The sequence below is a fragment of the Dysidea avara genome, chromosome 3 (assembly GCF_963678975.1).
Source record: "Dysidea avara chromosome 3, odDysAvar1.4, whole genome shotgun sequence".
NCBI lineage: Eukaryota > Metazoa > Porifera > Demospongiae > Dictyoceratida > Dysideidae > Dysidea > Dysidea avara.
Genome location: NC_089274.1, coordinates 42158602 through 42175019, shown reverse-complemented (window position 1 = coordinate 42175019; position 16418 = coordinate 42158602). Strand labels below are relative to the sequence as shown.

The window sequence follows — 16418 nt, the reverse complement described above, 5'->3', positions numbered from 1 at the left end:
TAATGCATAATATATATATATATATATATACCACTGACTGATGCACCATGCAACCCTTAATATCCATGCATTCCACATGGCTAGTTTAGTATCATTATGATATTCAGAGAAAATACAAGCATGTAGCTAGCTCACAAAGACACAATGGAGCTGATTAGAGTAGAGCTAGAGCTTGTTGGATGGGCAATACAGTGGTAGCAGATGAAAGTTGGGAGAGTAAGTTATGCAATTTTCTATTTACATCAGTTTTAGTCGCACTTCAAGATACTTTCAGGAGCTTTCCTCAAAATTAGCCACCTTCAGTGATGATCTAAGATAGGGAAATTCCCTGCTTACTACCATCATGCAAAAAAGTCACACCCTTTGAATGATAGTGGAGTATATTTACCCCACAAGTGGATGAGGAAAAGCTCATACATGCATAAAGTTGAATAATAGATAGCAATATTGTAACATTCCCACTATGGGTAATCCCCGGTCAAGAAGATTCTTCTAGAAGAAACTGATACTCTGAGAGTCTGACTGCTAAATCAAAAATTCGTCTACAGCTGGATTTAGTTATATTGAACTCATTTTGCATGCATGATTTTGAAAGGATGATAGCTAGAGATGACAAGGAGTGGCCTAAAACACTTTACTGTAAAACTGAAATGTTACTAGGCGTATCTGTAGCTGTATGTGAAAAATGAGGAGAGAAACATACACACAGAAACACAAGATTATACAAAATGCACAACAAAAAAAACAAAACAGCAAAAACAACATTAACCATACAAAAAATATACCAAAACAAATCGACTGCTTTACAGACTGACTGTATTACAGCTGGTTACTTATTGTAGTTAACTCATGACCCTTACCTGCAAGGCTTAGGGTATTGGTAGGATTATCTGTGCCCCATCTGCCTTAATTTAACATAAATACAGCTTGAAAGTGGAGGAATTTTTAGTATTAGTGTTAGGATGGCTTTCACAGCTGCTTTTGCAACAGAGAAAGGTAAAAATGAGTTAGTTATACAGTAACAGTTCTCTTGAGTATATAGCTATAAAAAAAGTGATTTGAGCATCAATGAAATAAGATTATAATGACAAGGCTCTTCACAAAAGGGACTCACATGTAATTATATCAAACAGTTTACAGAAGCACAACAAATAGCCTGCGTGACATGACTAGTGTGTATATGTATGCATGAACTGTGACCATTGCATTGTTATGTATGATAATGTTTGAAGTTTAGCTATCCTCATTGTGCAGGTTATGTCGTGATGAGGCATTATCCAACTCATAATCATTCAAGTCATCGGTACTCTTGGCCACATCATCTTCACTTAACTGGCCACTTCTTAACTATTAAAAGCAAAGGAGACATGTGATCAAATAGAAAGTATAAAAGTGTAGTGCAATGTCAAGATATTATGGCATGCTAGTGATTTTTATAACATGAAGGTGAACACACATGAAAGGTATAATCTGATTAGCAAGGAGATTTTATATGCCTATATTTTGTGCATTTGTTGTCATATATTTTAGAGTGTGAATGGTGGCTGAAGCTGGGAACATAAAGTATTTGTATTGCAACAGGATTTGTTAAGTAAACAATATGGTGAATGTGAGACAATCTGAAGTGATTGCGCTTCTGCATAATTGTTAGGTCATACATGGTGCCATGTTGCTTACATGGTGCCATGTTGCTTACATGGTTGTGATATACAATTTTGTGATAGGTATAGAAATAAATATGTAAAAGATAATTTGGCATATTTTTGTGAAATTCCTGAAACAATCAGAACGTGTAACCTATCACTATTTTCATGAGGCTGTCATCACTTGGGAAAATGTTATCCCTTGAAATTTTCACTTATACAGTGTTAAAAAAATTTAGTGCATATATGCTCAATTTTAATATGTGGAAATATATACACTTGATATTCTGACATGTATTATGCTCAACACTATACCAACATGTTTTGATGGTATTTATACCAGACATAATGTTTTATAAATACACTAGTTCAACTAGTTTAGTAGAGATGGAAATTTTTAATTGCAAGATGGATTATAATCCTATATCACTATACTATTTGTATTTCACTCAATGTATGCTCATACCTTTTGTAGTTGCCTGGTTAGTGTTTTGATTTCCACATTTAAACTTTCTATTGTCTTCTTGTATCTATCCTCAGGTAAGTCAACACTGGTCTGTGCATTAGTGTTGCTATTCTCATAAACTTCTCTCTTGTTATAAACCTTGTACATCTGTAGCATGAGGTAATATTACTCTCGATACTCAGCAAGTAATTGGTTACCTTTGGAACAAAAAGTAATGCCAATATCACTGTTGTAGTCAACAGCACCATTATTCCAGCCACCCCATACTGCACATTTGGGAAGTTTTCCAGCAAAAATCCAATTGGAGTAAGAGTTATTGATACTATAACTGCTCCATAAACTGACATTGCAATAAATCGAGACTCATTTAATGATGAGTATTTCACTTTACGTGTCTCAAAGGCAAGAAATAACCCAACTAATAAGACAAATCCTTTATATCCAAAAAGTATTAGTAGCCAAACTACCGACTGATCAGATGTGCAGATCCTAACTATTTGAGGCAAATCAACACCCTAAATGAAAACAACAAAATAAAATATTCCATTCACTACACAGTACAAACATTTTTTCTTTCAATTTCTTCTTCTTCCCTTCTTAACACAGCACTTGAGATCACTGTTGATGGTAACATTATTATAGTGTCTATTAGAACAAGTACTGCAACAATTGCAAACAGGTATATGTCTTTGACTGCCTATAGAATTAATATTATAAGCAGCCATAGTGTACGTTTTAATTTCATACTCACAAATTTGGAAGTGCGCCCAGCTAGTTTAAAGATGTAATATATCCGCCATGCTTTGGCAAAGATAGTTCCAAACAACAAACTAAACCCAAATGCTACTAGCCAAATTCTTGTCTGACACAGATGATCTACTGTTGAAGATGATGCCACATTTTCATCCACTCCAAACAAAATCACTGTTACGTAAAATATAACTGCTCCAGCTATAATCATCACATTGACATATGGACTGGTAAGCTTCACTAATCTAAATGTGTAAATGAATTGCCAACCATACATGGTACACAGTAACATACTTTATATCTTTACACCATAAGTTGAACAGTAAACAGGCTGCAGCAAAGAATACTCCAAGCAGAGCCAACACAGTATAAAAAACAAACAATGGTAGGTCAATATGAATGTATTCTTCATCCACAGTAATCCCATCTGTACAAATAGATAATACAAGTGCATATTGCCCAGTAACACACACTTCACATGACAATCTTTGCATGGACTATCTACATAAGATCTAGCATACCGACTTGTAAAGCTTTCAGTTAAATCAAAACATAGTAAAAAGTATATATAGGACTATCAATTTATGTTTACTGGTGATGTCTAGAAAAAATGCTGAGTCTATCTAGAAAAATAGTCTAATACCCAGCTATATAGTATCAATATTTTCTAAGCTTGAAATGTTAGTCAGGATTATGTCATGAAGCAATTAGATGAAGGCAAGAGATACATATATACAATTTCTTGATCTGTGGTATATATACATCCATACTTACAGTTCAACTGTACTGTGCAAAGTATAAGCATACCATCAGACAGGATGTTTTACTAGTGCTTATTTTCATACATGAGTGATTTTATCCTTACAACAAATTTTCTTCAACCTAACTAAAATAGGATAGATATGCACCTACACATTAGATGGTATAAAGTTATGTTCAACAGTGGCCGTTTTAAACAAATGTTAAAAAAGAGATCGTAGCTACCTAAGGGCCACTGTTGCATAGATAAACTTTGAATATGCATGAGTTTAAATATGTATGTTAGCAACTGGAGAAGGCTTACCTATAGTTGACAAAGGTATAGTAGCAGGTTTAGAGCTCATAATATAACCACACAAAACAGCTAAGCTGTGAAAAAATGGTGTGGCCTTAAAAATCCTGGGTGACAAAAAGTTGTGAAATCAAAGGTGGTGGCCAAGAAATGGCTGCAATAATGTTAATGCTTATAAATTTTTTAACAATGTACATAGCGCAGTGGCAGATCTAGGATTTTTAAAAGGGGGTTTCTGAAAATTGGTATAGCTAAATAAGGCAATTCTCCAGAAAATATTTGAGATTTTAAAAGCTCTGAAATCGGATTTTAGGCTATTTTTAGTTAGCAATTACGATAAATTCAATGCTTTAAACTGTAAATAGTTACTAAGTACTATAGCTAACTTTAGGGCAAATAATGGTGACTACAAGCTATAGCTTTGGTTGCTCTATTAGGGTAGTTACATGACTGTTCTACTAGAGTATCTCGATCGTTTTAATGCAGTGGGAGATGAAAAGTGAAGTGTTGTTGAGGGTTTAATAGCTATAATTGGTGTTAGTTAAGTGCAACTGCATGCATGCTACTGGTATATAGTTGTTTGCTATGATAAATTGTCAATACAATAATGTTTTTGTATTGAGAATGCCACTAAGCTAATTTTAAAAGGGGGTTTCTGTCGAAACCCCAGAAACCCATCTAGACCTGCCACTGCACAGCCATTATTAAAAATTTTTAGCATTAACAAAATTTTTTAGCATTAAAATCATTGCAACCACCACCTTTGATTTCACAACTTTTTTCACCCAGGCTTTTTAAGGCCGCACCATTTTTTCACAACTTAGCTGTTTTTGTGTGGATTTCACTTCTTTTTGTACTTTATAAGGCCCCTAAACCAGCCTATGGCTGACTTTGATGTTTGTTTTTACTCACATTTCTTCTTTTCTATGCAGGCACAATGATGATTATTGAAGACAGACTTAAAAATGTATTGCATTGCATGATTTAATTCAATATGCAATACTGAACCAGTTTGCTATGTACAAACTTCTCTAATGTTTACTGTATAGTTTGTGCAGCTAGTCTTTGTTTTTGGTAAGATGTCTGATCTCAAAGATGAAGCTCCTCTTCCTAGATGGTGGGCTAGATTGTTTGTAGCCAAAGGTGTAGTTTGTTCACTTCTTTGAATCAAAACTTAGGCTCAATTAGCTACAGATATGGGCACTATTACTGCTGCTGGAGCAGAATTGGACAGCCCACTTTGTGTATATACCTTGCGGATGCTGTAAAAGAGAGTACTTAATTCAGTGCATACATATCAGTACAAGATAATCACATTTCAAGTTGATGTTAGTGTATTTCATGCATATAAAAATTTAATGTCTTATCATCACATATGTAACCTGGAAAAACTGTGTTACTGCTTTCTCCATCGTCATACATAAAGATATCATTTCGTAATGAAGCATATTGTACTTTGGTTAAACCACTGGAATTGTAATCATCTGAATTAATAGCTGTTACATGGAACGTTTAATTGTCAGATAAAATATATATATATATACTAACTTCTGTACTGAAAGAATGTTATTTTTCCTGGCCTGTCACCATTTTCATGAAAAGAAACATCTCCCTGAAAGGTATAGTGCAACAAGTATGACCAGTCATTAATAACAATGATGCAGGTGATTCTACATACACTCAAAACCATGTATGCATGTATACAATTACATTTCCCAACAAAAAACAAGACAGGAGGGTAAAGAACATAGATAAATAGTATATTAAAACACAGCATTATACCCTGTAACTTACGGTCAGTCCAAAAAACTTTACTTTCAGTGCTTCTTCATATAAAAGTCTGGAGATATTTTTAGAAAATGGACCATTGTATGTAACATTTTTCAAAGTCACACCACTGGGTAGTTTAGATGCAGTACTGTTGATTGCCAGTGCTGCAGTCCAGACTGTATCAAACATAAAGGCACTATCATGTATTCCCAGCAGTCGAGATGTATTATTTATTTTGTATCTTTCAAGGTTTTCATCAAAATATTGTCTAAAGTAATTCCAAGTCTGTAGATAAGGAGAGAGGTCAGTGCATAATATCACATCAAGCAATGACAGACACAATCCAATGTAATCATCTACTATTATTACATACTTAATATAAGCTAGTATTTCAGTTATATGAAATAACGTACTATGTTTCCCACATTTGGTCGATTTTCATCTTCCTTTTCTACTTTAGGATAGAAATCAAAAGTTAACGAGTTTCTTACTAAATCTTGCAAAGCTGAATCACTGATTAAGCAATTATCAGAAGTACGTTTGCTTTTAACCCACCAGTCATCTGAGTACCAGTTTATAAACATCCATTGGTACTTAGGATAGACCATTCCATTTCTAGCAGCCTATAAGATGTGATCGACAAGAGTCTTTAACGTCATTTTAAAATACTATGCAATTATAAATAATGAACACATTAAGATACATGGTAGCATGTTGTGTGGCCAAGAATGTTGGCATGCACAGCATGGGTATATTGACAAGAAAAAACAAAATGTAGCTTCCATGGCCCCTTCTTCAAAGCACACCATTCTAGTTGCTTGCCAGGTATAGGGCAAATCATTCCAGCCATTCCAAATGGCCAATTTTTGATGTTTATTAAAGGGTTTATGGGGTCAAGATTTTCCTTCTTCTTTTTGCACACTTTGCAAAAAAATTAATTGTTATAAAATGCAAACATGTGACTCATTTATTCAGTGCAGATAAAGAGGAAAATTCACATCCAAGTTTCCTGGGAATCTGATAAATATTCATAGAATTATGGACATTCATTCACGTAAAAAAGATTAATTTTTTTATAAATTATGGTTACAGAGTAAACTATATCTTGAAAATTGGTATGTACATATGGATGTATATACCAATTTTCAAGATATAGTTTACTTTGTAGCCATAAAAAAGTTCGATTGGTCTTTTTTTACGTGAATAAATGTCCATAACAATATGAATATTTATCATCAGGGGCAGAGGAGACACCTTTATTTAGTGGATGGGGGGTGTAGCTAGGCTTATCCAGGGGATGACATGTCTTAGCCAATCTAGGGGGTCTGGGAGCATGCCCCCCAGGAAAGTTGAAAATTAGGCCATCTGGGATTGAATCTGGGAGTGATTTTAGCTGCCGCTCTCCCTCCAGGAAATTTTTGAGATTTAGACTCTCAAAATTGAATCTGAGAATGGTTTTAGCAGTCACCATTAATATTATATTTGTTGACAGTTATATTAGGGTGACTGCTCTATTAGGGTATATTAATCTTGATTCAGTTGATCAGCTATTTGGTGTAATACAATCAGCACAATCGATCAAAGACAGCTATAGATGATTTTAGGGGGGATAAGCCCCTCCATAATCTTTTTGACATGGGTACAGCCCCCTTGCCCCCCCTTCTCTGCCTTGCATACAGTTAAATATCATAGAAGCACCTTTTGATGGTTTGAAAGAAATTAGAGCAACAGCTATAGAGTTACAAAGCAAAAACAAAACAAGTAAGGCGAAGATACTCTAATAGAACAGTCACCAAGAGTGCATGAGGGAAACATAAAAAGTTAATAGGATTCGAATGCGGGACTTCCACAACTAACACCTAAATCCATAACCACTGCTATCATGGCCATTCACCTCATTTAATTTTTAATTCTGCCTTATATATGATGGTTATAGTGAATAGTTTGTAATTTCATATAAAATGGAAATTCTCTAGATTGTTCTAGAACATTCTATGTACATTGTACTAGAAATAGTCCTCAAAATTGCAAGAGTAAAAAATTTGATTTGCATGGGACCTTTTAAAGTGCAAAAAGAAGTGAAATTCACACAAAAACAAATAAGCTGTGAAAAAAGTATATGGCCTGGGTTAAAAATTGTGAAATCAAAGGTGCTGGCCATGTGACTGCAATGATGTTAATGTTAATAATGGCTGTGTGTTTTTAATATTAACATCATTGCAATCATTTCTTGGCTGTTCCCTATGTGAGACTGGTTCTGTATGATTGTATAGTATAACAAATGGATCATAGCAACATCTATATAGTGCTACAACAGTAGTGCCTCACAGTTAGGGTGTTGGTGTTGAGATCCTGGACTCGAATTCTGGACAGCTTATATGTTACATTTTAGTGCACTTTTTCCTTAGATGTCTGTTCTATTAGAGTATCTTGATCCAACAATCCTACACTTTGATGCTTGTTTTGTAACTCTGTAGCTGTTGTTCCAATTCTTTTAAAGCCATGAAACAATTGCACTACGATAGTTTATCTATGAACGCAACAATTTTCAAGTCATTCCCATAAGCTGTAGCCATAAGATCCTCTGTTTACCATCTACTTCACTATGAATATTGATCTGACAAGTTTCAAACTTGGCACTTATATGAGTTCACACACTGTTCATGTGTAAGACAATCTAGTAAAGCGTTTGTTTTAATAGTAATGTTTGTAAGGTGCGCAAAAAAGAAGTTATGTCTATCTATTTCCCATGAATGAACAACAATGAAAAAATTGTAACTTATGATCTTGGAAATGACTAGAGAGATTTTGATTAAGTTTGCTGTGTAGCCTGTCCTACAGCTCCAGTGCAAAATGGTGCAGTTTAGACCATGGAGCTACGCATGTACAAAAACCCCATTGTCTTTCTTCCTATCAATAAGCCCATGGTTGGTGTGATGTACTAGCTTTCTTGGCTACACAGCACATTACCATAAAGATATTCCATTCTCAATTTTAAGTTAGATATATATATCATTAGCTGTTACATGTATGGACTTACCAAGCATATCACTTCTACTGCATTGTGTTCATACATGTTGGCATAAATTATTCTAGCTGGAGAATTCTAGAAATGGTCATACATACTTAAGTTATGTCATTATACTTACAAACACATCCTTAGTAAGACCACCATTCAGGGGTGGATCTATAGGATTTCACAATGCAATAAAATTTAAAGCAGGGGATTATTGATAACTTGGACAGTGTGCAAAGTACACTTAGCATGCGAATCATGCTAGGGTGTCTGTGGGTATGTCCCCACATGAAATCTGATGCTGCAATCCTCAGGAGCTAAAACAATATTTGTAATTTTATTAGCAAAAAGTGGTGGTAATACACTAAAAGTGCAATCACAGTTGTTTATGTTGGTAAAGAACTTTACATGAACTTACATTCCCTCAAATGCAAAAGTAGAATGGATATACATATATACGTACACAGTATAACTTTAGTGGAGATTGATCAGGCATAGAATCCCTGGAAGCAAACTCTTCTAAACTATAACCAGTGTGTGTGTGTGTGTGCGTGTGTGTGTGTGTGTGCGTGCGTGTGTGTGCGTGTGTGTGTGTGTGTGTGTGCGTGCGTGTGTGTGCGTGTGTTGATAGTGAACCTTTTTTTGACCTGTGTACTGCTATCTCGCCATTGTGCCAAACATCCTGCCATACGAATTGCTTAAATTGCTTATATATGTTATTGAACTACAAAAATGAATACTTCATCAGTGCTTTTGAATAATGATTCTGAAAATATGGCTGACTTCACATTTTCAGTTTTAGTGGTAGCTTCAAATTTGATCTTTTGCAACTAAAACCTCAATTTAATGAACTTTAGGTCATTAATGAAATCATTTTTGGATGTTCTAATAGAGTAGTTGACTTTAAGCTTTCTCTAAACATAATTTGATAAGGAATTTAGCCTTTTCCCTTGCTCTTCTATATCTTTTCATTATCTGTGCAATTACACCTGTGGCTTTCACTAGTTTCCAGGATAGCACGCAGAAGTTCTTCAGCACCCTAAAGCACCCCCTGAATCCATTTTTTGCACAGCAATGATCAAAGTACATATACAATAACACACACTCTGGTATGCACTCTAAAATAGTGTTTAATTTGAATTTTGAGAAATTCAGTCAGAAATACCAAAATTTATTTGATTAGCTAGTCCTGAACATATATAATTATTAATTGTAGCTAGTGATACAAAATATATACACATATTAAATACTCACTTTCAACTGCTTGATTATAGCAGGTATATCATTCAAAGTGTTAAATCTAAATTCTCTTGTTATTTTAATTTTGTCTTGTGAAGTACGAGACTTAAGTCGTGGTGAGATCTGGAAAGGTATAAAATGAGTGAGCACTGTTTATGCAGTAAATCATAACACAGGTGAACTCATTATGATGTGAATGTGTAAGATTAATAGATGCTTTCGTGCACATATTAACTGTAATGCTCTCATTTCCATGTACACAATTTGTACATGGAATTGTGAATGTGTACAAAAGGTACCATTGACTGTTAATATCTATCAGTTAATGAAGTGCATAGACTCCTATTAAATTGACAATCATCCAAACCTTAGATAGCATTGTATTTGTTCTAAGGATATTTGTATAATGCCTAAGTAGCTTTATTAATATTAGAGCATGAAAGCAACACCAAAAAATTGACTTTTGTCACATTTTTCCATTATGTTCCTAATTTTAGTGGTATAATATCACCTAACTTTTGCACCTTGGAAATATGCATTAATTAGTAGATATTTTAAGAACCTCATCTTGTAATAATTTTAGTGTTTTAGCCAGAAGTTTAAAACTGTGGTCCTCAGTTATAGGGATGTCAGTGATTATGAAATACAAATGACAGGTACTGTTCAGTACAATTACTTGTTTTAGCAGCACCATGCTAAGCACATACTTTAGCCTCATAGGAAATTTGGGATATATATGGAGGATCCTCTGTGTTGCATGCGATGACTATTCTGTTAGAGTATGCAATTGTATAAAACACTTCTTTGATTTGAGCATGAGTAAGGGTATGGGAGAAGCAAAAGGAGGTCATGTATCCTGTGCTTGCTCCATGTATACCCCCTTGATCTGCCATTGTATATCTTGACACTTTTTAAAGTGAATCAGGGGAAGTGTCCACTACAGTATGGAAGCTTTCATGTTGAAATGGAGGCTTTCATGTTGAAATGGAGGCTTTCATGTTGAAATGGAGGTTTTTGTGGTGCATACAAAATAGAAAAGTTACTTCATATTTATGATTTTTCACAGATAAATGCTGAAATCTTTTGAACAAGTCTTAAAGTAATTTACTTCATGGGAATTGTTTAGGAAGCGTGTTATGATAATTCCATTCATTAATTTTTGAAACTGTTATACATTTTTTTTGCAAAATTGCCTTTTAGAAGTCAATGAAATTGAAACATTAATTTCCAATACAAAATTATAGCAGAATATAATACATTCAGAAAGCATAATTTATTGTTATACCTAAAATTACTAAATTGCCTAAAACTTCAGGGGAATTGTGACCCAGACACCTGCTTGACTACACCTGGTGCAAGCCCTCATTCCTAAACCCCTATAGAATTTACTTTTGATATGTAATTTTTAAAAAAACTTATGTTTGGCTGTACTGTACATGCTTGTATAGTTGTCATTTGTCCTGCTTCTTCCACATAAACTTGTCACCATCATAGTGATATACTTACAAAAGTGAAAATGTTTGCTGACTCTGTTATAACAGCAATCCTAGACCATCCAAACTGCTTCATGGCTTGTGTAATTCCTACAGTGATCTCTGCATCACTTGGTACTGTTCTAAGGAAGAGTGGAAACACTTTGCTATCAGAAAGATGAGGTGATGTTGATTGTGATGAAATCTAAAAAGGATGACATAGTGTAGTATAGCTTAAGTGTACAGCAAGACTATTCAATCTTTGATGGCATGGCATATCACATGACTGAAACTTGTTAAACTAATTTACGAGATGTGTATCTTGACCAATCTAATGTCACTGTACTTAGGTCATATCCTACACCCACAGCAAGTATGTTAACCTCAGTTTATTATGATGCAATAAATTACATTAATTTTGTAGTTACTGCACGTGATAGAATGCAATGAATTGTTTTGTAGCAAATTTTGCATACTATTAGGCAATTATCCAAACTAAATGTTATGCCAATTCAAGCAAGCATGTATTTAGGCTAATCAAACCAGGGATGGGTATTATAGAACTAACTCAAATATTCTTGTGCATATACTATGTGAATGAAACACACAATACAGCCTGCTTCAAATAATTATGCTATGTAGCTACAGTTGTGTACATGAAAGTATCAAACAGGTTGTTGTGCTATTGTGTGAACTATAATTGTGTTGAAATGTTTTAATTTCAATTATAGAACACGATGAATAACTGTCATTACAATTTAATAATAAGGACATATTTCAGTATGCATTCAATAATACAAAAGTACTGGAATAGACAAATTTGATTAAATAAACCAACATGTACAGCTTCTATTATTATGCGTGTGTGTGCATGTTTGCACATAATTGTTTACACACAACATACGTACATATAAATATGGTCTAGAAGCAATAGTAACAGATCTTGCATGAATGCATGACAAAGGTTGCAAAACCTAAGCTGGTCATATGATAGCTATATGGCTATTAATGTGCTGTGTTGATTTACAATTTTGATATACATGCTACCAGATCTCAGTGGTGACTCTGGAGTATTTTATTATAATTTTGAGGCTTGTGGGATTGTTTCCGAGACCTACTGAAGTCCTCTGCAAAGTATGACCATGAATATTCATGTTCCCCTTGTATATACTTACATGGATACAGTTGTGAATAGCTACTCTATAGTGCTTCAAGACATAAACTTCCAAAAATAATTATATTCAACTTGCCCGCCCACACACATTTAACTAGACATGTTATTATACTTTTATATTGGGGTGTATCCATTCACTGGACTGGACTACTGGACTGGACTACTGGACTCACAAATTTTCTCAAACAGATTTTTCAACCACAAACACCTTTTTCAACCACTAAAAGTGATGTCATAGAGTAGTACACCACACTTGAAGCTAGGGCTTTCCTCTCCATGTCTTGTCTTTACATATTTTTTAAAAAGAGGCATATACAGCTAACTGTAGTCTATCTTTTAAAAATTAGGCATTACAGCACAAGTGCTGAAGGTCTGTAAGATACCTGGTCCTACAGCCTGTTTAAAGATGTTATATTAAGTATGTTTGAAAAAGGTGCTATACAGTTTTGGAGGTCTATACCCCTGTTACACTCACTGTATTTTTGTGTAACCTTACCTTCCTGTTTGAAAGTGTGCGCATTGGGAAACAATTCTTTAACACTGCATACTCGTTGCTATTTACAAACATCATAAACCAAAGAGCCGGCAAAGTTAGAGTGAATGCACAGACTACAAGTAATTTCTACATCATAGTGTAATTGCATGGTGTAAAACATATATATGGTGTGCTATTTTACAAAAGAAGGCTAAATAGATAAGATGGCAGTGTTAACAGTGCACACTGCTCGAAACATTGTTAGCAGTAGGCTAATTACGATAATGAACTGCACTAAGGTTTTAGTGTAGTTTTTGTGATCAATGTACAATGCAAGTTTTATGTCTCGTGGTGAATGGTGTCAGTTTCTAAGATACTTAATTTTAGTTAAGTCTGGCAAGAAAACAAAAGAGTCCAGTAGTCCAGTCCAGTAATCCAGTCCAGTGAATGGATACACCCTTTATATTGTGCCGTGCTCATTAGTATACTATAATGTACTACTTAATAGTGTTTTTATTTGTCTATGGTGTTGCTACATACATGTTTAAAGACAGTGATATTTCATAAATTTCATTTCCCAAGCCACCATAAAACAAAAAGTAAATTGAATATCAAAAAACTGTCACTACAAGTTTTATTGTGGTCATTCTTCTTAATGAAGTCAAATTCAAATTCTTAAGTATGCAAATAACAGAAATTAGGAAAAATGGATATAACCTTCCACTAAAAACAAAATTTCAAAATCGGTCATTATAAATTGTTGGGTGCAATGAGAGTATTCATCACCTAAAATTGTTTGGCAAAACTCAAAAGTGTCTAGGACTAGTTTTGAATTGAGTAAATCGGATCAATATGTATATCACGACATAATTGCAGTAGTGTTACTTAAACTAAAACCTATTTTAGTAAGCATAAATTACTTTCTGTATACTATACTAAACCAAAACTAAACTAAAATGAAAACCTGTACTAAACAACACTAAATTGCCATGGAAATGACTAATAAAAATTTGTGAATATAATCATATGCAAAAACAGAATAAATATACATACTCTTAATCTAAAGTTACGGTTAAAATGTGAAATTTGGAAGTTCATATCTTGGTGCACTATAGGGCTATGGGTGGGACTATGATGCATGACCAACCTCTTCTGCTACTCTACAGGTATGGAGTTTCAGCAGTTCCAAAAACTAGTCATCAAATTATCAAAAACTACTCAAATAGAACAGTCAGAGTAATCATATTACATGCTGCACAATGTAAAGTTAGCTATTCAAGCCTCATAGATTGCTTGCTTCCATTTGCACTAAACTTTAGAATTTATGTTTTATCAAATGGCAAGATTAATGATCACCTGTAATAATGTTGTGGGTGATTGTTACTCATAACTAGCTAATCTCCCTTTTGTGATGTCTGTATCCAGTACCATTGTATCAGAACAGGACTCTGATCTTGCATATAAGCAGGGCCGCCCACAGGGGGGGGCAACTGGGGCATTTTGCCCCGGGCCCCAGCCTGAAAGGGGCCCCAGGAGGCCCCATGAAGGGCCCCCTGAATACCTGTTTAAAAGATCGATATACTCTAATAGAGCAGTCAGATCTAAATACTCTAATAGAGCAGTCACAGTATTCTTCAGAGGAGCAGTGTAGCAAGCTTATAGATAAGGAGATATGGTTGGTGATGGGTAGTTATTGTCATTGCCAGCAGGTTGTGACCTTTTTTTTTTTTTTTGGTCTTCACTTTACAACTTGGGTGAAGGGCCCCACTTTAACTCTTTGCCCTGGGCCCCTTAATTTCTCTGGGCGGCCCTGCATATAAGCATAAAACAGAGTTGGCTATACCTATAGCTATGACCTTCCTGACCATGGCTATGATCTAAACTGGTGGAACAACTTTCCATTTGAAGTGCCTCATCAACACGGAGACTTTGTCCCTCTATAAAACCTTATTATCTGTGTGATAATTAAAGTGTGCATGCATGTAATTGTTACTGTTTTGTATATAATTGTCCTTATATATGTGTGTTCTTTGCAATTGCATATTTGTGTAGTATGTTGTATTCAGGTATGGAAGCATAGCTATGCCAAAATTAATGTCATCAGTTTAAACAAAAATCAATTAATCAAAATCAGTAAAGCAGCTGCTCTGCTACTTGTAAACAGTCAGCAAATTTTCTAGGACCACCCCTGCTATACTGTGCATCATGTGAAGTTTCAAGTTGCTGGCCACATGCCTGCATTATAATGCCCTACCTATACTGTAGCTACATTCATGTCCTGACCTGCACAAGGTTCCAGTTATGAGATAGTTCAGCAACTGGTTCTGTAGCTACAGAGCAATCTGATCCGATTAGCAATATTTGATTTTCAGAAGATGATGATAAAAATATTTGGTCAATAAAACTACGCATGCTGACTGCTCCCAGACACTGCAGTTGGGAAAGTAAACATGTTAAAACTTGCTGGTTTTATTATATATAGTCAATACTCAAATTATTATAGTCGATAACAAATATACTACTAACCATTGAATCATTGAGTGTGACTTGAAATGCATATCGTAGTGATGGATCATCGTTGACTGTCTGCAATGCCAAATCAAAGGCCACCAAACTCCCTGTAAAATCCAGACTGTCTCCCTTTTGAGAGATTAGCGCCCCAAGACGAAGAGTTTCTTTTGCACGCGCATTCGTGAACCACAAACACATGAAAACAAGAACAACATTTCCAACCATCATCTATCTGGGCATTATGCCGAGTATCATGACACGGAGGTTTTGAGGTTGCTTGACACACGACTACTCAGGCGTCGCGCATGTGCAGTAACTAGCCAATAAAATTTGAGCAGCATATTTGAATTTCACAAAGAGTAAATTTCATTGGTTACTTGTGTTGTACATACATTATACGATCGTGCCAATAGTATCAAGCAACCTCAAAAATTCTAGCCTTATATACGCAATTATAATTATGTACTAATTAATATATGTGCTACTTAATTATCATAAAGTATGTATTAGTTACAAGTAGCTACACTTGAGTTTGATGATCTTGTTGGTGCTTATAGTATAAACAGGAATCTTTTAGACAGCACTGTCAAAGACGATTTATAATGTGAGAGTCTAGGTTTTTGGGTTGCAAGACATTAAATATCCAAAAGCAAACTGACTGTGTATCATAATCACTTAATTCACTCTTTTTGTCTTCTCAGTTTCAATTTTTTTCTCAGTCAATAGAAATCCTAGCTGGGAGTATTACAAGGGAAAGTTATATTTCTATTTACAGTACCTATATTTTACACCTTTACAAACGAAGAAAAACATGCAGACAAATTAATAAAATTAGTACAATTACAATAGGG

The 16418-nt window shown here is 34.7% G+C and overlaps 1 protein-coding gene across 1 annotated transcript; it reads right to left on the bottom strand.

Annotated features, from left to right (window-relative positions):
• Nucleotides 1–1069: 1069 nt before the first annotated feature.
• LOC136248294 (gamma-aminobutyric acid type B receptor subunit 2-like) lies at nt 1070–15850 on the bottom strand. The gene is made up of 15 exons (XM_066040091.1): nt 15583–15850; nt 15340–15486; nt 11442–11612; nt 9951–10058; nt 8721–8786; nt 6094–6303; nt 5705–5965; nt 5459–5522; nt 5293–5406; nt 3154–3286; nt 2861–3104; nt 2675–2806; nt 2307–2624; nt 2110–2256; nt 1070–1347 (listed from the first exon to the last, which is right to left on the bottom strand). Exons 1-15 carry the CDS (start codon nt 15793–15795, stop codon nt 1234–1236), a joined length of 2442 nt encoding a protein of 813 aa, XP_065896163.1. The 5' UTR covers nt 15796–15850; the 3' UTR covers nt 1070–1233.
• Between the last annotated feature and the right edge of the window lie 568 nt (nt 15851–16418).